This window comes from Varanus komodoensis, unplaced genomic scaffold (assembly GCF_004798865.1).
Source record: "Varanus komodoensis strain SLA01 unplaced genomic scaffold, ASM479886v1 scaffold2, whole genome shotgun sequence".
In the NCBI taxonomy this organism is placed as follows: domain Eukaryota; kingdom Metazoa; phylum Chordata; class Lepidosauria; order Squamata; family Varanidae; genus Varanus; species Varanus komodoensis.
In genome coordinates, this window is record NW_025335568.1 from 65955776 (window position 1) to 65979566 (window position 23791).

Sequence of the window (23791 nt, forward strand, 5' to 3'; positions counted from 1 at the left end):
TATTCACTAAATCCTTGTATTTTTTCCCAGTGCTTTAAAGTGGCTAAAGGTTTTGCATTCATTGTTCCTGGGAATGTGACTTTAGGTTTAAATCTCCTTTTGATAACTAATATTATTTGGTGCATTCTCACTTATGCAGAAAGTGGCATAGATTCACACAGTGAAGAATCCGATTCAGATTTATCTGATGTGCCAGAATTAGACTCAGATATTGAGCAAGAAGCTCAAATCAACTACATTCGACAGGTGAGCAACATGTAAATACAGTGTCATTGAACTCAGCAATCTGAAAATGCATCATAAATCAAAAATAAATACCTAAAAGGTGGTGCATGTGTTTAATCAAAAGGTTGTCCATGTGACTCATCTATAGGATTGGAATATTTGGTCTCATGGTTAATACACCATTTTAGTTTTAGATTTTGTACATGTGCACAAACACACACTACAATTTCTTGCAGCAATCTATAAGCAGGATAAAAATGTTTTACATAAATAAAGTAATACCCAATAATTCCTCCTTTTAACAGAATTAATTTCATCAGCAGAGGAGGTCAATTCCCCTTCCATCTTGTAACCCTAAGCCCACCTTCCAAATCTGCCCCAGACATTTGAGGGAATCAGAAGAAGACTTGGAAAGGGCATGAGGTGGGGAAATGACTATTGCATGAATGGAAGTCTGTTTATGCAACACTGGATATCTCCCATACAGTTCAAGGCCACAATCCCACACATATTTTGAAGGGAAAGATCCTGCAATTCCCACATTCCCTGGCTAAGGCATGTTGGGAAATGTATGCCCTTTTCCTCTCTAATTTTTTCTTTATTACTGTCTAATTCATTTCTGTTACTGTTTTATTTGTTCAAATTTACACTATTTTGTAGTGGTTTTGAACACAATTTACGTAAGAAAAAGTAAAGGATATTTTTTCTTTCTTCATCCTAATAAAATTCACCACAAATGTCAATGCATAGTCTGATTCTCCTTTTAATAAAAATAGAAAGCAAGTACCTATTATCAATATAACAGGAACTTATTTGAAATAAAATGCAGAGGAAATAAGCATGCATAAGTATGCATTTAAAATTGTATGTGTATATGCAATAAATTTAGTGCAGCTAGAATTATGTTATTTATCAGTTGTGGCCACCTACACAATTTATTTGGTGGGGGAGGGGTGTTGAGGCATCTGAGGAAATGCATGTATACCATATACCAATATCAGGCAAATTGTGGGATGGGCCAGCCTCCTCCCTGACTACTATCACAGACCATTCACTTCCCTGTTATAAGGACTACTTGCTGTGAGTGCTGAATAACTAGCCTTGAGTACTGTGACTTGGACTCAGGTTGCTTCTTCCAGAGCAGTTCAGTAGGTCTCTCAAGAAAACTTTGCAGTGGGTTGTGGACATTATCAAAACCCACTATGTACATACAGGAGGATCTTGTGTTTGCATATCGGTCCTCAGTCTAATATTTCTTTATGATACCAGGTATATCATGCATGTTGTAAGTCTGTAGGCTTTACAATAAGGGAACAAGTCCACTGAAAGTGCCGTAAATATGACCAAAAGGTGTGGAAGGATAGTGATGGGCTGGGATGAAGCAATGGCGCAAAGGGCCCATTGGGAAGAACAGGTGGCACTGCTATGACTCAGAAGACACTTAAGTGAGAATGAGGTTGTATGCATGCCAGGTATGCTTCTGCTTTATAGGTAAAACACAGATAAGTGGTTTTGCCAAAAAGAAAAGAACACACCAACCTCCTGTCAACAAATTAGAATCCTGTAACCCCTCAATGCAGAAAATCTCATGCACACAAAAATACATAAAGATTTAAAGCTGTTCTTCAGTGTTCTGCTGGATTAAATTGATGACATAGGGCCTGATTTCATGCAGCTCTAGAGCTGTGCATTTCATAAGAACCTCTTTAACAGATTTACATTTATAATATTTAGGGTAAATGTTAGCAGAGCAAGCATATCTCCCCCAGTTCTTGTGACATTTACAAACTGCTTCTATGCCACCAAAATCCCAGGAAGAAAATATGGTATGACCTAAATATAACATTGCAAAAAGAGAGAGAATTAAGATGGGGGAAACATTCAAAAAGAAAGGGTATTAAAATCCCTTCTTATGGGGTATTTGAGATGTTTATAGAACAAATAATCTTTTCAAACAGGCTGATTTTGTTATGCAGTACAACCTTCTACAAGCTGGTGCCTTCAAATATGTTGGATTACAACTCCCAACATCCCCATCCAGCATGGGCATAATGACTGAGAATAGTGGGGGCTGAAGTCCAGCCCATCTGGAGGCACCACAAGGTTGGGGCAAGCTGTGATACAGGATACTGGTACTGATTTTGCAAATTGTTAAACCTGTCATTGTCAGAAATAACATTAAACAATGTGAATTACTGAACTGAGAAATTCACTGAAACTATCATTATTTTAGGTTTACAAAGAAGATCTACCTCAGCTGAAACAGCAAAGTAAAGAGAAAAACCATTCAGTGCCATTCCTTAAAAGAGAGAGAGCCCCTGAGGACAGTTTAAAGCTGCAATTTATACATGGGTATAATAACTTTTCAGTAATGACTGTCTTACTTTTTTGCTTTTATAGACCACAGTTTACAGAAAAGGGGTAATCTGTTCTTAGCAAAACCAAAAATAGCATCTAGATTTAGAGATACTGCCTGGAGTTGCCACAAAATCAAGAAGTGCATTCTTATGTGTTTTTGAGTTTTCCCTTTCCCTCGGTCTACCTTTCCACCAGCCATAGGCTGTTGGGAAAATGAGCCCTGCAAAACAATGGTGCAGTGTTCCAGGCACCTGAGAGTCATGCTTTTTTCCTAGAATGCTCTATTCCAGCAAAAGAGCCAAAACTTCTCCAGGTAGCCAGGAAGGCTAGTGCCCACTTTTGAGGTATAGTGCTTCCTGAGATTACCTAGCATAACACAACACCTTTTGGGACACAAGGCAATCCACAGTGGCAGTTCTTTATGCTCAATTGTGGATGAGACTTTTGAAAAACTGTTATGTTTAGGCTTCAGATCTTTGCCTGAAGTTTGCTGTGATACGTAGCTATGAACCTTACTTGGTGGACAGATCCTCAAAAACTGCAAAAGGGTGTCCTTTTTTACATATTTCAATCATGGCCATGATTGCAACAGATAGATGGAATGCTCATTATGACCCTACAGCTGTATAGGGAGGCTACAGTAAACATTCCTTCTATCCTAGCTATTCTGGATGCTGCTTGAAAACCTCCACTGATTCTTATGCTAGGCAGTGGGATACTTTCTTCATTGCTCATACTGAGGGAAGGTCTTGATCCTCTTTCTTGTTCCTTGGATCAGATGCTTCATTTTCTGCTTGTTCTGTTTGAGAGGGTTCTCAAGTATTCCTCCATCAGGGTCTGTCTGGCAGACATTCCAGCCCCACACTCACCAGTGCAAGGTTTCCTTTTTTCCCCTCTCACCCTTTAATGAAGTAGTCTCTGTGTGGCATATAGACAGTTAAGCACTTCACGCATGCTCATTCACTTCTGCACAGAGTCTTATTGGTCATGCTTTGGGCCCACACAGCAAAACCATTCCACCCAATAGCAACTACATACCTTTGCCTTCTTTCCTGGTAAGTGGTGTTCTATCGCATCACCCTGTTACTCAAGTGAGCTGTCAGCCTTGATGATGACCCTGCATATACAATTTTTCATAAAGATAACTTAGGTTCTCCACCTGGATAAACCTTCCTTCCCAAAGTTTTTCCAGATTATCACTTAAATGAAAGTATTTGGTTTCCTTCCCTTTGATTCTCCCCTTTCTGTCCAGCTATGTTTTCCATATGCTGCTTGCCAGACACACACTAGCTTTCTACAAAGCCAGGGATGAACCCTTCTGAAAATTGCCTTGCCTCTGTGTGTTACAGAAGTGGAAAGGATTGCTCATTTCCTTGCAGAGGCTGACTCACTGAGTAGTTAGAGCAGTGACTTTAGCATACCAAATTGCAGGATGAGGCTGCAGGACAACAAGACACAAGCAAACTGTCTTAGAGGAGTTGTTTCCTCTGTGGCTTTTGAAAGAGTCAATTTGCAAGACTTTGCACTGCAGCAACATGGTTTATCATACACCAATAGCTCCATTGTTTCTGCTGTTCTGTTTTTTGTCTTACAATGAGAACACCAGTCTACCTCTAGTAAGCCATCAGTCTAATCACCCATAAATATGGTGCACAGAGACCACAAAGAAGGAAAGCAAGTTGCTTACCTGTAGTTTTTTGAGTGGACCTGTGAGCATTCACACAACTCACCTACTATTCCCACTTTGGTGTTGAGTCTGTTGAGGACCATATGGAGGAAAGCCTTCTATTGTGGTATTGTGATTACATTCATAACTTTCTCAATATCAAACTTAACTCTCAGCTTGGAGGCCACAGTAGACATTTTCATGGAAGTGCAGAAAGAGGTGGGAACCCACTAGAGACATGTGTGCTGGGAGGTGGGGTAGAAGTTCCCACCTAAATGCCTCAACTATGGAAGTTTGCCAGAATGAGGCACTGTGAAGCCTACATGTATGAATGCACAGATGGCCATTCAGAAGAACTAGTTACAGGTAAGCAGCCTGTCTTTTTGCCCATCCTCTCCGCACTCCAGCAGTTAGTCAGTATTCCATGCCCATTAAGCATGCTCAGTGCTCATGGATATTTTTGGACTTTCCTCCCTGTTAAGTTTCCTTGCACTAAATATTTTTTTTCTGGAAATTTATAAACCTTTGGATCAGGTGAAGGTAGTCTGGTGCTGTCCAGATGTTTCAGCTACAACTTGCAACAGCCCCAGTGCTGGAGACCATCTGTTTGGAAGGAGGCAGGAGTTAATCCATCCCGGTTGATTAAAGCAGCATTTACCTTTTTATCATAGTTGGCTTCCACAGTTGTTTTCTGGATCGCTGATCATTTGAACTTGCTGGAAGCCTGCTTGACTGAACCTGCTATGATTTAATAAGCTATTGTCATACTTTGCACAAGAAAGAAAACTGCACATATATTTTGCTTGGAATCATTACAGGAAAAAAGCTGCACAGAATATCATGTGGGAATATGTATTGATTCAATTCATCAGTATATAAGACTAGTTAACAAAGTTGTTACCTTGTGTGGAACTTGGAAGATTAGATTTAGTTAAGAACTTAAGAGAAATTGGAAGGGCACATACAGGAAGCAAGGAAAATGTTTGCATAACCATTTAAAAAAAGAATTGATTGTAGATATTAATTACTACTAATTTTGAATATGACAGAAATCAGGTAGTTTGCTGCTTGTATGAATTCCAGATTTACCTCCAAGCTTGTAATGTTTCTCATATTGTTCTCTTACTACCTGCATGCTAAGTACATTATTTTGAAACAGGCCACCTACATATCAGCAAAAGGTGCCTGAACATAAAGAAACTTAGGACTATGGTGCAAGATCCTTGCTGAAGTGTTTGTGTTTTGGTGTTTTTTATTGTTTCAGTTACAGAGGCTATGACTGTCGGAACAACTTGTTCTACACACAGACAGGGGAGGTTGTTTACCATATTGCTGCTGTTGCTGTTGTGTACAGTAGACAACAACACACTCAAAGACTGTATCTTGGTCATGATGATGATATCCTCAGCCTGGCTATCCATCCTGTAAAAGATTTTGTTGCTACCGGACAGGTGAGGAAGTATGTTGGCAAATCAGTGTAAAAAAAGCAATGGAGTCACTTAAATGGACTTTCCCATGTGCTTACTAATTCTCATTTGCTTATTAACCACTGATTTAACTTTTCATGGCTTGGAAGAGCCATGAGCTGGAAGAGTGTGTTTGTTGCAAAGCTATATGCTAGTTAGGGATGTCTGTTACCTAGTAACCAAAGACAGAACCTTTGTCTTCAAATACATGAATACATTATACTTAATTAAAATTAACAAATGCATTTTAAAAACCAAAGTTGGAGACCCCTAGGTCTTCTTAGTATGTGTGCTAGGTTTCAGGTGTCCATATTTCACAGTTTTCCCACTTTAATATTGACAGACTGGTAGATAAATCTTTTATCAGGAAAGGTCAAGTGTGGACAACTTGTCACCCTCCAGTTGTTTTGGCCTATGACTCTTAGCATCTCTATCCATTGATTGTGGTGCCTAGTGCTTACAGGAGTTGCAGATCAAGACATTTGGAGAATACCAGGATGAGAAAGGCTGTCATACATTTCTTCGACAAAAAAATATAGCATGAATAATAAAAGAAGAACATTTAAAAAATAAAGAGGTACAGGTTAGAGAAGATAAAAATCCCCTGATGACTAGACATCCTAGAGTACAAATCATAGAAGCAATTTTCTTTAGTTTGTCTGCAAGAAAGCAAGTCAGAGTCTACTAGATATTTGGATATCAGTATGGTAGCACTGGTCAAAGGGTCATTCCAAAAATAGAACTCTGAAAGAAGAGAAATGCTTGAAGGCTTAAAACTTAGTGCAGCAATTGCCGGAAGCCAAACAGTAGGAGAAAGAGAAAAAGTGCTGGAGAAATTATAAGAGTGGCAGGAGGAAAAACAGAAGATAGAGGTCTGGTTCACACCATCAGAGGGTGGTTAACAATCCGTGGTGTCCTGTTAATTTCCCTGTGCATGCTGGTTGATTTACAGAATTTTCCTTGCCAGGCACAGCCTTCTGTAATCTGGCGAAGGTGACTTTTTGGGGTGGTTAACAAACCACCCAGAATCCTTAGCCTGTTGAAGCTTTGTGGGATGGTTTGTTAAGCATTCCAACAAGCCCCCCTCAACAGTTTTGGATGAAATGAGAAGCCACTTGAGGTGGCAATGAGAACCAACCAGGTCAGAATGACAACGCTGTGGATGAGTACAAGAAAAAAGGTTGCAATCCACTGTTATTAAATGTGGCTGGAAAGAGGGACAAGAAAATAGAGAACTCTGGCCCCCAAACCATGGAACAGAGGGTAGCCAATGTGAAATGCTTGATTATGTATTTACTAAATATAAGCCTTTTAAAACCACCTTTCATCCTTGAACGTCAGGGCTGTGTACAAAATGGCACAAAAATGAAGATAAATCAATACAATACAATAAAACCATAAAACATCACAATACAATACGATAAAACCATAAAAACAGCATCACAGCAAAGCAAACAGAATTAGTACTGTCAGATCTTTGTGTTCGGCTTCTAAGATCAGTACTCTTATTTAGGTTGGGAGAGATGCTGCTATTCACGTTTGGGATACACAAACGCTCAAATGTTTATCACTGCTGAAAGGCCAACACCAAAGAGGAGTGTGTGCCCTTGATTTTTCAGGTAAGCAGCTATCTACTGCCACCTGCACGGAACATGAAACAGCTCAGTTAATGTTTGTTCACAATGGATTACCTGTTTCTTGCTCTCAGAGGCATCTTTGGCATAATACTCCCCTAGAGCAGCAGGCAGGGTCCAGCCATGTAATTCTGCCTCAGCAGGGAAGAGTACCCTGCCCCGTTAACTGGCAGTGAAGCAGGAGTCTGGGAGAACTCTGTAGAGCACCTTCTTCCTCTGACCAGCACTGTTTTTTGCAGTGTCCCCCAAGGGTCAAGCAACTCATGCTTTACATTGACTGCTTCCAACTTCCTTACCTTGAGGAGGGTAAATAGCAGGAAAAACAAAAAGACCAAAGCCACGCTGCATGGCTGGCTCCACCTAATGAACATGCAAGAAGAAAGGCAGAAGGGGAGACCTCAGTGCTTGCTTGATGGGGTGGTATTATGACACAAAGAGGTGATGGACGGGGTATGTGTTTTTGGGCCCCCATTCATCACCCTCTTAATCCTGGATCTCAGTGAGAACTGGGCATATCTATAGTTTGAAATTGGTAAGGGAAGTAAAAGAGATTCTCCTTGAGCCTTCAGAAGATAGACATATGAGCTTCTTCTGCCTCCATCTATATCACCAACACATTCAGTCCTGTCAGATCAAGCATCCTCCACCATTCCAATTCCTGACTGAGATTCAATCAGCATTGGCAGCTTATCCCTGCCCTTGGTTCTAGACACACAGCAGCAGAAGCCAGGTCCTCCAGTGGATCCCCTGCTCTTTAACAGGAACAGATACCATTTGGAGTCCCCATTCTTAACTGTAGTTGTTCATTTTGTCGTAGAATGCAACAGTAGGATCTCATGATGTAATCTCCCCATCAGAGGATATGGGACAGTTCTCAGATTGTGCTGTTCATATGGCCAAGTCCCTAGGATCAGAAGGATGGCAATCCATTTTCACTGCTTACAATCCCACGCTGAACACTATGAATACTGAATCCCGTCTGGTGGTGGTTCTTCTTTTATTGCATTCCATGCAGCAGTTGTAGAAAGTCCCCACATCCATATCTTCCACATCAAAATAACTTGAGGGGATGCATCTACTTCCACAGGAAGATGCTAACTTATTCTTTGCTCACTGTGCCCCAAACTGTATTATTGTTGAGGCAGCACAGTGTAAATTATGGAGGCTTTATTCATCACCTGTGTTCAGAAAGGGTTGTCACCTTGGGCAGACAGCTGTATTCTTTGGCAACCCTGGAAATTTGGAGGTTGAACAAGGTAGCTTTGTAAAGTTATCAGTTCTTCCTCTGGAAGAAGATGGGGCACTTTTTCAACCACCCACCTCCCTGAACAGAAAACAGGCCTTGCTCTGATCTTTGAAGGTGAATCCATGCCCTTGTCTGGCCTAGATCCACAATCAGTAGGAGAGACTTTTACATCCACTACTAAAGCAGTGCTGTTCTGGATTTCCCATGCTCGCTTCCCACTCATTACCTGGTTCCTGGCAAAGATAACAACTGATGGCATGCATCTTATCCTGATCACCTGGTCATTCTTTTCTCCATGTTTAGCTTGCTGTGACTTCTGATTCTCTCTTCCTAGTTGAAGGGTTTTTTTAGTTTTCCTGAATCCAAAGGCAAAACAGTCTCTTGAGCGGTCTGTAACGTAGCTTTTTAGATCCAGCAGAGGGTACCAACTTTGAACCTTTCCACTGTTCTGCAGGCATTTTCCTTCAAGCCTTTTGAGCTCCTTGTGATTGTAGATTTTTGCCTTTTGTTTTGCAAGGTGGTGTTTCTGTAGCCATTTCATCAGCACAGTACCCTGATGAGCTATGCCCCGCTCCTGTTGATCCTCCTTACTTCACCTTTCATAGAGATTACCAGGTTTTCTGTCCCAGCATCAGTTTTCTTCCTAAGGTAGTGCCAGACATTCATGTGAACCAAGGCATCATTCCTGCAGCTTTCTCTACTTCATCATCATTCTGTGGGAGTCAGACATTCACATCTTGAATGTTTATCAGGTGCTGGCTTTGTCCAAGTCAACAACTGAATCTTTCTGACAAATCCCAATCTGTTTTTCTGTTCCAGTGGCAACCACAAGGGCCTTCCAGTATTGGCACAGTGCTTAGTTTTGTGGGTCATCAAAACAATCCAAGTACTGCATGAGGTGACTGGTCTCCTAGTCCTGCATAAGCAGTGCGCCTCACACAGAGGAGGCGCACTGCTTGGGCAACAGACTTACAGGGCTTCCAGGAACGGAACACCACATTACCACTGCCCAAGCAGCAACCTTTTTCTGCACCCTGTGCAGCAGCAGCCTTTGTACAGAAGAAGTTTGCCAGTTGTACAACCTTCATTCTGTGAGTGTTCATAGACTTCCTATCAGCTTGGCCAACTTTGCAAGACCAAACCAAGCATGAGAGGTAGTCCACAAATGCTAGAGGGGTGGATTCCACTGAGTTTCATCCTAGTCCTACTGGGAACCTGCTAGATACATGTGCACTGTGTTGGTGGGGGAAAATTCCTGCCCAAAATCCTCAACAAAAGAAGTTTCCCTTCTTGGGACTTCATACAGGCATGGTGCCCACATGTGTAAATGCACAGATGACCACTTGAAGAACTACATTTACAAGTAAGTAGCTTGTCCTTCTTGGGAAGAAAATGGTTTTGACTTATTGTACCTCACCTCTTGACATTTTCCATTTGGTGACACTGTGGAAAAGAATGACAGAAAAGCCAAAAGCAAGGTAAATTCCATAGAATAGGCAACCGATAAATCTCCTTTCTAAAAAATATTAGGAATTCAATGGAAACAGACTTTCACAGTGTTTAAAAGAAAACATGTCTGTGAAATGTTCAATTTGATTGTTATCGTCAACTTGACTTAAAATTTATAGCAAATGTCATGTTGTATCACATTTCAGTTCAAGGTTTCATGAACTAAACACTTTTCATTTTGTGAATTGCTTTTATACAGCTGATGGGAAGTGTTTGGCATCAGTTGGGTTAGATGATAATCATACCATTGTACTTTGGGATTGGAAGAAAGGAGAAAAGATGGCAGCAGCCAGGTAAGAACATTGTTGAGTCGACATGATATCTCACTATATTGGTTGTATACTTTTATATATACTGCCATGACAGAATTTTAGGATCCTGTTTCAAGAGCTCAAAAAAGGCCTTTAAACCTTTGCACATCTCTGTGTGCAGATGTTCTTCCCTGTACATATCACTGGCCATATCCCTCTGTGTGCCAGGCATCCATGCATGGGGCAGATTGTGTGCACAGTGGCCTATGTACAAAGTCTGGATATGTGATCAGGCCATTCACAGTTCTGTTCACCTCTTTAACATGTGCAAGCTAAATGTGTGGCATGTATAGGTGGAGCAGGGACAGCATCATTCACATGGTCTCTGCCTGAGACTTCTGCCTGCATACGTCTAAGGTGAGAGTAGGATTCCTTTTATTTGGTGCCCACCTGTGCTGTATAAGCCTCTGTGCAGAGATTCTGCTCAGTACATTAATGTTGGGTATATAGAAGGTGCATGTGTGTAGGGGATGCAAATGGAGTGGGTTGCTGGTAGAAATCTCCACGCCGCTTATGTGAGCAGAAGAGCAATTTAAGATCCAAGGCATTGTCTCAAGGCACAGTTGTTTCCTTGTATTTTTCTGCCCCTTGGTTCTGTAGTATCAAAAGCACTTGAATGATGTGAGTTATATCTGTCCAGGTATGAGATGTATCTCCCCTCCTGCTGTGTACAGTGATATGCCTGGAGTACAGTTTCCCACTTGGACTCCATCCGATATACAATTATAGTTGTGGAGTTTCATTTGGTATGAACAGATTTGTGAGACTCTCCTGCTCATGTCAGGCCACCTGTTCTAGCCTCACTCATTCTCCTGATCTTGAACTTTAATGCACAATTTCAAAAGATTCTTTTATTTCATTTGCTGTCAAGGAATTGTTAACCTAGCAAGGACCAAGAAAGCTTCTGTAATTGCTTGAAGGGGCAGACTATCAGCAAAGGGCTTGGTTCCATATCAGATGGGTTTTCTTGTCAATGCTGTCATTTCAGTTATTAAATAGTATTTTCCTTTTCATGAAATAAAATAATATGTGACCATTTTTAGACAAATTATGGGTGGTCATAATACAGGTGGGATACATTTTACTGAAGTGTAATGGACTTTATATGTTAGTGTAACATTTTTATCTAAAACTTTGTATGCAGTTGAACTCTGTTCTGTGTTGTTTCAGAACAACTAGATTGGGCGTTCCAGTGTCTCAGGCAGATTGAAGGCTTAATGCTAGTCAGGATTAGATCTGTGAAATCCCTACAAAGCAAAAGGAAGGGGAGCTTTAAAGCAAAGCATGTGTTGCTAGGCAGGAAGAGCAGAAGCCTTCCTTCACTCCTTCTTTCCTGCAGAAACCCCTTTTGCCCTCTCCATTCTAAGCTAAGGCTCCATGACAAGAAGTAGCCCCCACCAAGAGAAAAAAGATTTGGACACTTGGGCATGATTCACATTCTTACAATCCCAGCTTCCTACATGTGGAGAGGTTGCCCCAAACTGTTTCCCATCTTCCTCAGATGGTGTGCAAACCTTAACATGCTTTGCCAGCACTAGCAGTGGAAGGTTCATGCATGCCTCACTATCTGCATCCCCCCATCCCTCTTACCGAAAGTAAGTATCTTGAGCTCTGAGCTTGTGTATTTTGCACCAAGAGGTTGGATTTTGAAAGGTGCTCACAGTCCTCCCACTGCTGATAATAGCCTAGGAGCTTCAGTGAATAAGTAACATGCGAAGGAAGGGTGTTGAACCCTGTGTAGTTCTGCTTCTGCACCCATGCGTATTTATATTGCATATTGTACTTACCTTGAGCCTCCATTCCTTCTTAAGAACACTTTTGTGGTCCCCTCAATTGGAGCAGGATAATGCTCCTCTTGAAGTGAAAGCAGTATTTTTAGTGAAGTGGCCTAGAACTGCTCTGCAACCCTATCTCTTTATGAGTTTGATAACTTATCACAAATCCTCTAATGGCTCATATTGTGATGGATTTAAACTAAGTATGGCAAATCACAGAACCCACAGAACAAGTGTATTGTGAATTAATCCAGAACTATCTTTGAGGCCTTATTTCTTTTGGCTTATCTGTTCTTTGAAATATTGTTTTAATTTTCGCCCTTCTAATTGTCAGTCTAATGTGCTTCAATTAATTATCACAGACCGTCCAGTCTTCCTTCTGAGATTACTTAAATATTTAAAGCTGCTTGCTTATCACCTAGTGGTTTAAACGTGACACTTTATAGCGACACTTTATAGCTGTCTTAATTAATTTAATCAGTGTTGTCCTCTCTCAAGTTGTCTTCGGTTTACTGAAATGTAGCTGCATTTTTCTCTACCACTTATGTTCCATATGCTATATGAAGGTTGTATTTTCTAATATTTTTATGCCAAGTCCAGGAATGTGATAGCCCAAAACAAAAAAGGTGAGTAACAGGTGTGTCCAAGCAGCATAAAAATGCCAGAAAAACACAGAAATCAAATAGTAAGGCCATTGTAATAACTATACCGATTAAAACATGTCTGTAAATCATAAAGATATAAAATCCAACCAAGTCATCTATGTCACAATGATTCCATCTCAAAAGGACCTGGTTTTGTTATTTTTTAAAAAAACATCCTGCTGAATCCATTTCATATAGTAAGTACTTGAAGGTACTTATCCCGTTGAATCATAGCAATCTCCTCACCATTCTCTGGTAGAGGCTATCCAATACAGAGTTCTTCAGAGACTGGAATTAAAGGAACGTTTCAATATATGTTTTTTAAACACTTTTGTGTTTAAATCACAATAATGTGGATCTCAGCCTACGCTAATCAGGATATGCACTAAAGTTATCTTCCATATTTTGTCCTGCAATTTTAACAAATGGGACAGATCTAAAATATAAGACTGCCTCTATCACTTTAAAAGATTTGCTTGTCCATCAAGAAATTCTAGTCCCTCTTGTTTTAATGAATTTTTCATTTCTAGTCATTACAATTAATCTCAAATTGTGTTTTCTTTGCCTTTAACCCCCCAAAACACGCACCTACCTTACAATGCTGCAATAGTGAAAGCATAAACAATTCATTTATCCTTTTTAATGTATGGCAGGGGTCACAAAGACAAGATATTTGTAGTGAAATGCAATCCTCATCATCCTGATAAACTGGTGACTGTTGGATTGAAGCACCTCAAGTTTTGGCAGCAAGCAGGTAATACTTTTTTTAAATTATTTTAATTTTAATCAATGGCCATTTCGCGCTGTTCACAAGTCCATTGATTTGGACTGTGCTCTGCCTGCAGTTATGTCTACAGTGATGAATGTGTCAAGGATATGAAGTGTGAACTAGGGTGTCCCTAGAAGACAAGTACTCAGTGAGGTTTCTCTGAAAGCCATGATGGATCCTCAAGCCATCACATGCGTGGGAAGCTTCTGGCATTGCTCAAGAAGCTTTGGACCTCATGGTAGGACCTCCAAACAATTCCATCTCCAGGAGCATCTAGTAAGAAGGCATTGTGAAATCTGTGAATTATCCCATAGTCTGCAGGCCGCTGAACATTCTTGTCATTTTTATGTAGCTGAGCAGAACACATTCATATTCAATAAGACCTCTTTGCAAGTTCTTGCCTAGCACTGCAGTGAATGAGATTTAAAAATGAGCCAAAGAGATGTGTTTTACTTCTTCCTGCAACAAATGTTTGTTAACATTAGCATTGCTTAGACTTAGAAGTTCTTCCATAAACAGTCTAATAACTGAAACCTGTGCATGTCTTCTTTTGGAAATACGCGTTTGGGGGAACATAAGTCCAAATAAGTATGCTTAGGTGTGAGACATCAATATGATACAGCTCTAAGACTCCAAACCGGAAGAATTTTGGTTTAAATTGATTTAAAACTAAATTTAGTTTAGTTGATTTTAGTTTACATTGTCTTATTCTAATGATCTATATAATATTTTAATTTTGATATATTATGTTTTATATTTGTATAATGTTGTTAATATGTTTTAATATGTTGAGTTAATGTCACTGATTTTAGAATGTTGTGTGGTTTTATATATTGTGAGCCGCCTGGATATGGGCTATTTTAGCAGCAGAAAATAGAAATAACAAATAAGTGCTTAAACAGATACAGTTATAATTCAGATAGTTTATTGACCTTGCCCAATTAGACTAAAAATAGTTTTAAAAGGCAATGCAACCATGTGATAGGTGCACACTCATCACATGATGACTGAGCTGCTTCTACAGAGGTTTTTTAAGCCAACTTTATTTCATCCCAACAACTCAAAAAAAGTAGTGTGGCAGAAAAATACAAGAAGCTTCAAGAAGCAGAATACACATAAAGCTTTGGAGGGGGCTGCCTGGTACACCTTGGCAGGATTCGTGGCTCCGAGCAGTTAGCTTCCTTCCCATCAAGGGAGCAGCTGTTTCTGTGCCCAAAGTACAGTTGGGCCATTCAGTCACTCCCAGTGCAGAGGCACCACACAATTTCCTATCCAGTGAGAAGGCTGCCTTGTTACTATGCTTGCTCATGTGTTCTTAGACATGACCAAGCCTATTTCCTGTGTTTGGAGACTGACACCCCTAGGAAAAGCAGTGCAAGGTGGGAAACTGCTTCCTCTTTAACCCCAAACTATGTGCCTGCTAGAGTACAGGCTGCTGTGCCAATCCAGTAGGGCTGGCCCAGACTTTACCAAATTAACAGGAGCATATCCTGCATAATGTCAGGAAGTCCAGTCTGGATAATGGAGTGTTACTGTAAGGAGAATCTTGAGGAAGGGAACTCAAGACATAACCTACAAAGGAATTTTATTGGCTCCCACGGGAGGTGGTTGAGGCCCCATCAGTGTGGATGTTCAAGTCAGACTAGCCATGCACATGGTGGGCATGTCATGAGTGGAGCTGGCTGGAGCCGGGGGTCAGACTAGATGGCCCAGGAGACCCCTTCTGACTAGCTCTGTTTCTATGTTTCTAATGATGAAGTGCAAGCTGTGCCATTTTTATCTGTGCTTGTTGTAAACCATCCTGAGATGCTAGTAATGGGATAGTCTATAAAAGCTATAGACAGACAGACAGACGATGATTGTAGAATGGAAAGAGAAAACATCCTGAGCAGAAGTGAGGCAAGGATGACCGCCCAGTTATTCTTAGATGGAGAAAGAAGTGTTTGGAAGGCGAAGAGCCAGAGCCAAGGATGGGTGACATGCTCAAAACACAGACTCTTACTGACATCCAGGAGTTGGGCCTTTCTGAAGAATATAACACCTATGCAGTAAGGCAGGGTCAGGTACCTTGTGACTCTCTAGGTGTTTTGCTACAAATCCTTCAACTCTAGCCAGAACAGTTGATGGTAAAAAAACTGATGAGAGTTGTAGACAAAACAGCTGGAGTATCAGCAGTTGCCCATCCCTGCACTTTGGGCCAAACAAGACAAAAAGTTATTCACACATGAACATTTATCCAAAAATGTAAATTGAAATGTGGAAAGTCCTTGTTGAAATACACAGGGTGTCCAAGTAAATGAGCCTAGGAATAGGTTGTACATCCAACAATTTTCAGTAATAGATTTGAAATTATTGGGGACTTGGAAGTGTTTCTCTCTAGCTAGATTGTGCCCAAAGTCTAACAATTACGACTTTTTTGTTGTAAAGTCCTGATGCATTCTTCATGAGAAACATGGAACTTGACTCCTGCATGAATGTAGCAGATGACTATTGGTATGTTTGCATCCCCAGCTCTTATTTTAAGTATCTGTACATGATTCTGTTATATATCCACAGAAAATATTCACAAGTTATAATGAAGTTAGGAACCATCTCCAATAATAGAAACAGAAATATCACAGCAGCCTATAAGCATGATTGTTGTTCTGTCTTCACAATTTAGGTGGTGGCTTTACTTCCAAACGTGGCATCTATGGAAATATTGGGAAACAGGAGACCATGATGAGTGTTTCCTATGGACGAATAGAAGACCTGGTTTTCTCTGGATCTGCAACAGGAGATATTTATATATGGAAAGATATATTGCTGCTCAAGACAGTAAAAGCTCATGATGGACCTGTATTTGCTATGCATGCCTTAGATAAGGTATTTAAGTCTTATGCCAGGGGTCCTCAAACTTTTTCAACAGGGGTCCAGTTGAAAGGTGCCGGCAGTGGGAGCGGGCCACCAACACTGTGCTGGCAGGGGGCGCAGGCTGGTGGGGGGGGGCGGGTGCATGTTCACGCGGGGGCTTGCTCGCATGGAGATGGTCTCTTTGTCCATCTTCATTTCCTATGAATGCCTCCAAGCTACATGATGGGGCTCAGAGACATTCTACATTAATGAAGACAGTAGCCGATGAAAGACAGAGGCTTTCTCTGGAGCATACCTAGTAATCAAGAAAAATAAGGACAAAAGAAAAAGTCAGTGTCACCTGTGAGTTCATTGGTGTCTATTAGTGTGTTGTGGTTCAGACCGCACCTCTGCCTTGAGTGCAGTCATTTTGTGGTGTTTGCACACATGGCAGTTTAGCTTAGGGATCGGTTTCCTCCAGACTGGATTGTTGTAATGTCCTCTATGAAGGGGCTAACCTTGGACTTGGTCCAGGAGTTGTAGCTGAGGCAGACTGCAGAGGAGAAGCTATTCACTGAGGCCTCTCCCCAACAGCACACTGCTGAAAGAACTGTACTGGGCCAAGTATAAGGTGTTGCTGTTAACAATATAAAGTGCTGAACAATTTGGAATGAGGGTGCCTTAGGAGAGTGCCTCACCCTGGAGGTCCAGCCTCTGCCGTCTTCCTTAGGACCATTCCTAAGGGTGCCACGTGGGCCCATAGAGCACTCAGCATTACAGCACCTACCCCTGGAGCACTTCAGTTGACATTTTGCAGGCCTCCACACCTCTGGCATTCAGATGACTTCTTAAAACTGATTTCCTGATTTTCTCTTCTTGAAGTGTGACCTTGCAAGCCAAGCACAGGGTAGAGTGTATTATTTTCCTGCTAGTCAGTTTTGTATTGAGTTGTTTTACTGTCATTGGTTATTGGTGTTTTGATACCATTTTATATTCACTGCTTTGGTACTTCTATGGAAAGCGGTATATAAATTTGTGTAATACATAATAAATCAATAATATATGATAAAAATGGTCAAATGTACCCACAGGCTTAGAAAGGTTTTCTACCCCTTTTTTAAAGTAATGATCTTAAGAAAAAACATAGGTTGTGTGAAAGAGTTTCAGCTGGTGCAGCTCCTTCTACCTTTGTAGTAGCACTGTGGCAGAAGAAGCTCTGCCTCACCAAATTCTCCCTTTTTGGCACCTATTAAAGATACCAGAACAGAACTCACTTTTATTTTTGGCCATTCTATTAAGGTACTTCAAAGCAAGTATAGCCAAGCTGCCTTCCCACTCGTGACAGTTTATTATTTATTTTATTTTATTTTATTTCTGTATTGCCCAATAGCCGAAGCTCTCTGGATGGTTCACAATGCAAAAGTGCAGTAAAACACAGCATGAAATTGTTTTGTTTTGTTAGTAAATTCTTACCATTTCCTAAACATACCCTTTTAGGTCCTGGACCAGCACAGAAGGTTTGACTTAACATTTATTAATAATTTATTTAAAATAATGAATGTTATTGATGTCAATACATCTTCTTTCAGTATCAATTGTTCCCACAGTGGTCAGTATTCATCAGAGGGGGAAATGCGCACATGTGGAAATAGTTATGATAACATACCCAGCATGTGAACCATACTTTATTCTGTAACTCATTGTCATGTGGGCACACCTTTTTTTTTATCACCCAGCTCTTTGATGTTAATGCATTCAGTAATTTATAAATTTGATTTCTTTTTAGGGCTTTGTGACTGGTGGGAAAGATGGTATAGTGGCACTTTGGGATGATACTTTTGAGAGGTGCTTGAAGACGTATGCCATTAAAAGAGCAGCATTATCACCTGGCTCTAAAGGTACAATTTATCTGTGAGCTGCAAGAAAGTATTGTTGCCACACATCCTTATTCACACATTCACGTGAACAGGCATGTAAATATATGTGATGACAAACATGGGACAAAAGGAACCTTTGTCAGAGATATGACGTACACACAACAGATTTAGGCACCATGTTGCAATGAAAACAACTAATTCTAGGGAGGATAAATCAAGTGAGTGGGAGCACCACAGTTCCCATCAGCCTCTACAATTATGTGCACTGGTCAGGGGTTTTAGGAAGTATCATCCAGCAACTACACCAAAGGTGGGAAAGGCTGGACTAGAGTCTTGGGGACACTCCGATTCAAACCACTGCTCAGTGGTCTGGAGCCCAATACTTTTACTCATTCTGAATTATTTCTACAAGTGCCACTCTGAGACCTTTGGAGGAAGGAAAAGCTAGAAACAGAGTATTTTTCTTGCCTTTTTTTCCTCTGGGATAGTAGGTGCCCTGCAGAAAGGGGAAAGAGTGCCTGTTAGCTACATAACTAAAACCACTCTCAGTGTCTTGTTCATCATTAATGATACTCCCTGTCCCAGAAGTCACATTTACTTTTGAGTTCTTTCTAAAAGCTTGTTCAGGGGGTGGTACCACATGGAGAGACCTAGCTTTGGGAAAGAAATTTAAATTAAGGTGTTTTCCCCTCCCTGTAACCTTCCAGGGTTGCTGTTGGAAGACAATCCATCCATCCGTGCCATCACGTTAGGACATGGACATATACTAGTGGGAACAAAAAATGGAGAGATTCTTGAAATTGATAAAAGTGGACCCATGACACTACTTGTGCAGGTACCGTGACACCCAGAAACATGAAATGGCACTCAGCATGTCTGCACATGTTCATTTTTATGGTGCCTTTAATGTGGTTTGCTAATTAATTTTCTTCTGTCCCGCTCATCAAATTCCTTTAGCAGAGGGAGTGCTTCATTTCCAAAGCCTGTAGTTTGTAAACTAAAAAAGTCCCACCAGGAGAGGCAGTTGTTTCTGTGCTTTTCAAGTACAGGGATCACCCCAAAATGCAACTGGGGTGGTAGAAAACTATTCCCAAAGATGCTATCTATTATGGCTACTAGTTGTAAGTCAGGACTCTGGCCATAATGTGCTAATGTTTATGAAACTGCTTAATAGAGATGATTTGCTTTAGTATACATGTGGGAAATGGGGAGAATAAAAAGAAACCATGGAAATACCATTACTTAATTTTCTTCTGGTTTCTTTACTTTTTTAACTTCTAAACTAATTGGAAATTAATCTTAGCTTGGGATAAATACACAATTGTACAAACTCTTTTCTTTTGTAAACCTTTCTTTTCCTGTATAAACAGGGACACATGGAAGGTGAAGTTTGGGGTCTAGCAGCTCACCCTCTGTTGCCCATCTGTGCAACAGTAAGTGATGATAAAACTCTGAGGATCTGGGAACTGTCCTCTCAGCACCGCATGTTGGCTGTAAGAAAACTTAAGAAAGGTAAGCTTCATTTTCTCCTGTACAAGTTTTCCTGTCCAGCTCTCTAAGCACTGTGTCATATTTGTGAGATTTAAAGGGCTGTGACTTGCCAGTGGTAATTAAAGGTGCAATTCTGTGCATGTTCGCACAGAACAAGAGTGGTGTGGTAGTTAGAATGCTGGACTGGGTACCTGGGAGATCCAGGTTCCAGTTGCAACTCAGCCACTGAGTGATAATTTTTATTTATTTATAAAATTTGTATGCCGTCCATTACTTCTGTCTCTGGACGGCTTACATTACTCAGAATAAAATAAATTAACTATTCTATATTGGACCAGTCATAGATTCTTAGCCCAACCTACCTCACAGGATTGTTGTTGTGAGGATAAAGTGGACCTATGTAAGTCACCTTGGCCCAAAATCACAATAATTGAAAAGGTGAGATATAAATGCAATGTAAGAACAACAACTTCAAAGTCCTGCAACAACCAACATACCCCAATTGTAGGATACCTGTCTAAACATGGTTAAACATGCTTAAGATTATTCTCTAAGTTCCTTCTGATATTTTATTCATTTTATAAATAAAGAGGAGTACTTGCAGAATGAAATATCACTAGCCTGAAATTAAAAATAAACAGAATGAGATCAGTGAAATACCCAGAAGTGTCTTGCCTTTGTTTTAAGATGTAGTTAATACTCAGTCCTGGCATCAGTACCTCACATCCCATCCCTGGGCCTTCTCCAGTCCAGACCAACTACTAAAACAACCCTATTAGTTTGCCATTGTGGGTCATCCTTCGTCAGGCACCTTGTGACATTGCAGGGGGAAGCACAGTGTTGGCTTTCTGGAGTGTTTGTGCAAGGTAGCCCAAAGGAACCCTGCAGTATATGAAGGGTTCCACCAGAGGGTACTTAATTTTGTCCAGGGACCACTGAAACCTTTGTTGCTTCCAGATGAGGCTTTGGCCCTGTTTCATTCACAGAACATTACAGTGGTCCAGATTGTATCTTCTGCTTGTAACTCTCCCATGTTCCACCTCTTCTGTCTGTCTTCCTGCAAAATATCCTTTAAGGAGGGAAAATGGGAATGACTGTACAGCATCTTTTGACCTGTAGAACTGGGAGCCAGTCCTGTTAATATTTGTACTAAGTAAGACTCTACTTTACAGCTATCAGACAAAGTGGTAATAATAATAAATAATTTGAATGGGTTTATTTACTCTCCTCTGACTGCTGTTTTCCTCGGCATCCAAACATTAAACAGAAACTCTATGCATATCTTTCTAGGTGGACGATGCTGTGCCTTCTCCCCTGATGGGAAAGCCTTGGCTGTAGGATTGAATGATGGGAGTTTCTTGGTAGTGAATGCTGATACTGTGGAAGATATGCTTTCCTTCCACCACAGAAAGGAAACGATCTCTGACATCAAATTTTCTCGAGGTGCAGAACAAATAGCCTCTTCAAATTAAAATGGAACATTATGGAGTAGACTAATCTTAGGCCATCATTCTCTAGGACATTTAGAAAAACTGTTGTTGGTTGTTATTGCAATGTGTTTCTCAGTTCTTTAAAAGATCTCAGAAGCTGTATCATACCATATCTGCATCTCTCATAAAAGCTGAGCAAGCTTAAGCATGCACCCCATCATCACCTATACTGGCAGTGATTTGGTAAATAGATTCTTGTGAATCCTTATATATATAGCAAACATAACATCATCCATGTACAAGAGAAAAGGTATCAGCAGGCTTAAAGGAACACTAAGGATCACAGAAGTACAAGAAAAAATCAGTTCTTGCAGATCCCTCTTGTTTCTTCAGCAGGGGGTCCACAAGTCATTTCTCAGTTCTCTTCAACAGTTAACTCTTCCCATCTCCATTGCCTCCACATATTTTTCTCTTGTGTACAGTGGCCGGTGGGATTCCATTTTCTCCCAGCTGTCATGTTTCCTTGTAATATGTGCACACAGCACATTCATGACACTACAAGGAAATATGATAACTGCTCTCAGCAACAGGCAACTCTTACAGCTTTCAAGGGAATAGTTGAGTTGGCCCGGTCCACTGCTTGAATAATGCTGCTCCACTCTGTCACGTTCTTTCGTTTTGCTTGCTGTTTTAACATAATTTCATAATCCAGTAACACAATAGATGTCTTTCCATGCATTTGTGACAAAAAGAAAAAAGAACACCATAGCAGGTGACATGTCATGTTTACCTGTATTTACTTTTTTTATAGATTCAGGCAAATATCTGGGAGTGGCTTCCCATGATAATTTTGTAGATATCTACAACATGCTTACCAGCAAAAGAGTTGGCATCTGCAAAGGGGCATCCAGCTATATCACACACATTGACTGGGACTCAAGAGGTAAAAAGCCTTGCATACCTAACCAACAGTGGTCACTCTGTGATCAAATGGGTTTTAAAGGTTTTTTAAGCACTACAAAAATCACAAATACTGTTTGACTAGTAATGAGATGTAGAAGATCTACCGTATTTTTTGCTCTATAAGACGCGCCTGACCATAAGACACACCTAGTTTTTAGAGGAGGAAAACAAGAAAAAAAAAATATTCTGAATCAAATGGGCACATAATCACAGGCACATTCCCCATCACTTCCCCATGGGCTGCACATGTGACAGACTTACTGCACACACATATTCGCTCTATAAGACGCACAGACATTTCCCCATTTGAGGGGAGAAAAAGTGCGTCTTATAGAGCAAAAAATACGGTAATACCTAATTCAAAACTCTGAAAACAGCATACCCCTGAACAATAAAGTATAGAACAAGTGAATCAGTCATTTTTTATTATTACATTTGAAGCAAGCTTTCACATTACTCTCAAAAGAAGCTCTTGCCCAGCCTAGGCATCAAAACTAAAATATATACAATTTTTTATTTAAAAAATACAATATTCCCATTTACAATTATGTGCAAATTTAATCAGTAGTTGAATTGACTAAATTCCATATGATTTATCCATTGAAGTTTGTTAAGCAAATTGCAGCACAAATAAACAGAGGTATTAGACAATGTTTAGATGAATCCGCTGCTTTCAGAACAAAGGAAGCAGTCCTTTGCATGGTGTATAGTTAAACTGTGGAATTTGCTACCACGAGGTGTGCTAATGATGGCCACCAATATGGATGGTTTAAAAAGCAGATTAGACAAAATCATGGAGAATAAGGCTAGAAAAAAGTCCATCTATTTACATCGTGTTCAACAGGCTACACCAGGATCCCTTCTAGGATTATAGCTATGGTTCTTGAATTTCACATGTTGATAACAGAGTTGTGTCTAAGCACCTTCTACTGTTTGCCTTCATAATACTCTTTGGCTACAATTCTGTACCCATTTACCTGGCAGTAAGACCTACTAAAATCAGTGGGGCTTTCTTTTGAAGAGGCATGTGCAGGATTGTACAGTTAACTCCACTGCAGCACTGCACAACTCTGAATATCTGGGAACAGATAACTTTATAAAAACATTGTTCAACTGACTTTTTACATTCCCATGATTTATTTTTAGTGAATATCTGATTATGATTGTAGCTAATAAAAGCATTTTTCATGATGCATAGGACTAACAAGATTGCTTTGCATAGTTACTGTCTAGTGTAAATAAGAAAGACTGTGCACACTTCAGCCAATAATGTTAATGAACGAGTTAAACGTTGTGGCACTATCTCACTGAAAAGGCTGGGAAATCCACTATCATGCCCATTATAATGTTGCTTACAATAAATATGGGGCTATAGACAGTTAAGCACAAAACAGCAAAGATTGAGATTATGTCATGACATGAAAAAGGGCTCACAACTTCCCATAGCAATAGGGTGAGCCTGACATTACAAATGAAATGGCAGATTTTCATATCAATAAATAAAATGCTAGCTCAGACATCAATCCTTTCTCCAGGCCTGCTTTTCACCCTTGTTACAGAAAAAATGTTATTCTTAAAAGTGGAGCATGGACTAT

The 23791-nt window shown here is 40.3% G+C and overlaps 1 protein-coding gene across 2 annotated transcripts in view; it reads left to right on the forward strand.

The window, feature by feature from the left end:
• The window catches only part of EML6 (EMAP like 6), a 152796-nt gene that overhangs the window by 83072 nt on the left and 45933 nt on the right, over window positions 1–23791 (forward strand). For both annotated transcript variants that reach the window (XM_044428864.1, XM_044428863.1), the window contains 12 exons: window positions 140–246; window positions 2459–2577; window positions 5514–5700; window positions 7229–7334; window positions 10304–10397; window positions 13488–13588; window positions 16266–16468; window positions 18222–18333; window positions 19020–19147; window positions 19683–19824; window positions 21094–21246; window positions 22045–22176. In XM_044428864.1, coding sequence (XP_044284799.1) covers window positions 140–246; window positions 2459–2577; window positions 5514–5700; window positions 7229–7334; window positions 10304–10397; window positions 13488–13588; window positions 16266–16468; window positions 18222–18333; window positions 19020–19147; window positions 19683–19824; window positions 21094–21246; window positions 22045–22176 — 1584 coding nt within the window. The remainder of the gene's footprint in view (window positions 1–139; window positions 247–2458; window positions 2578–5513; window positions 5701–7228; window positions 7335–10303; window positions 10398–13487; window positions 13589–16265; window positions 16469–18221; window positions 18334–19019; window positions 19148–19682; window positions 19825–21093; window positions 21247–22044; window positions 22177–23791) is intronic.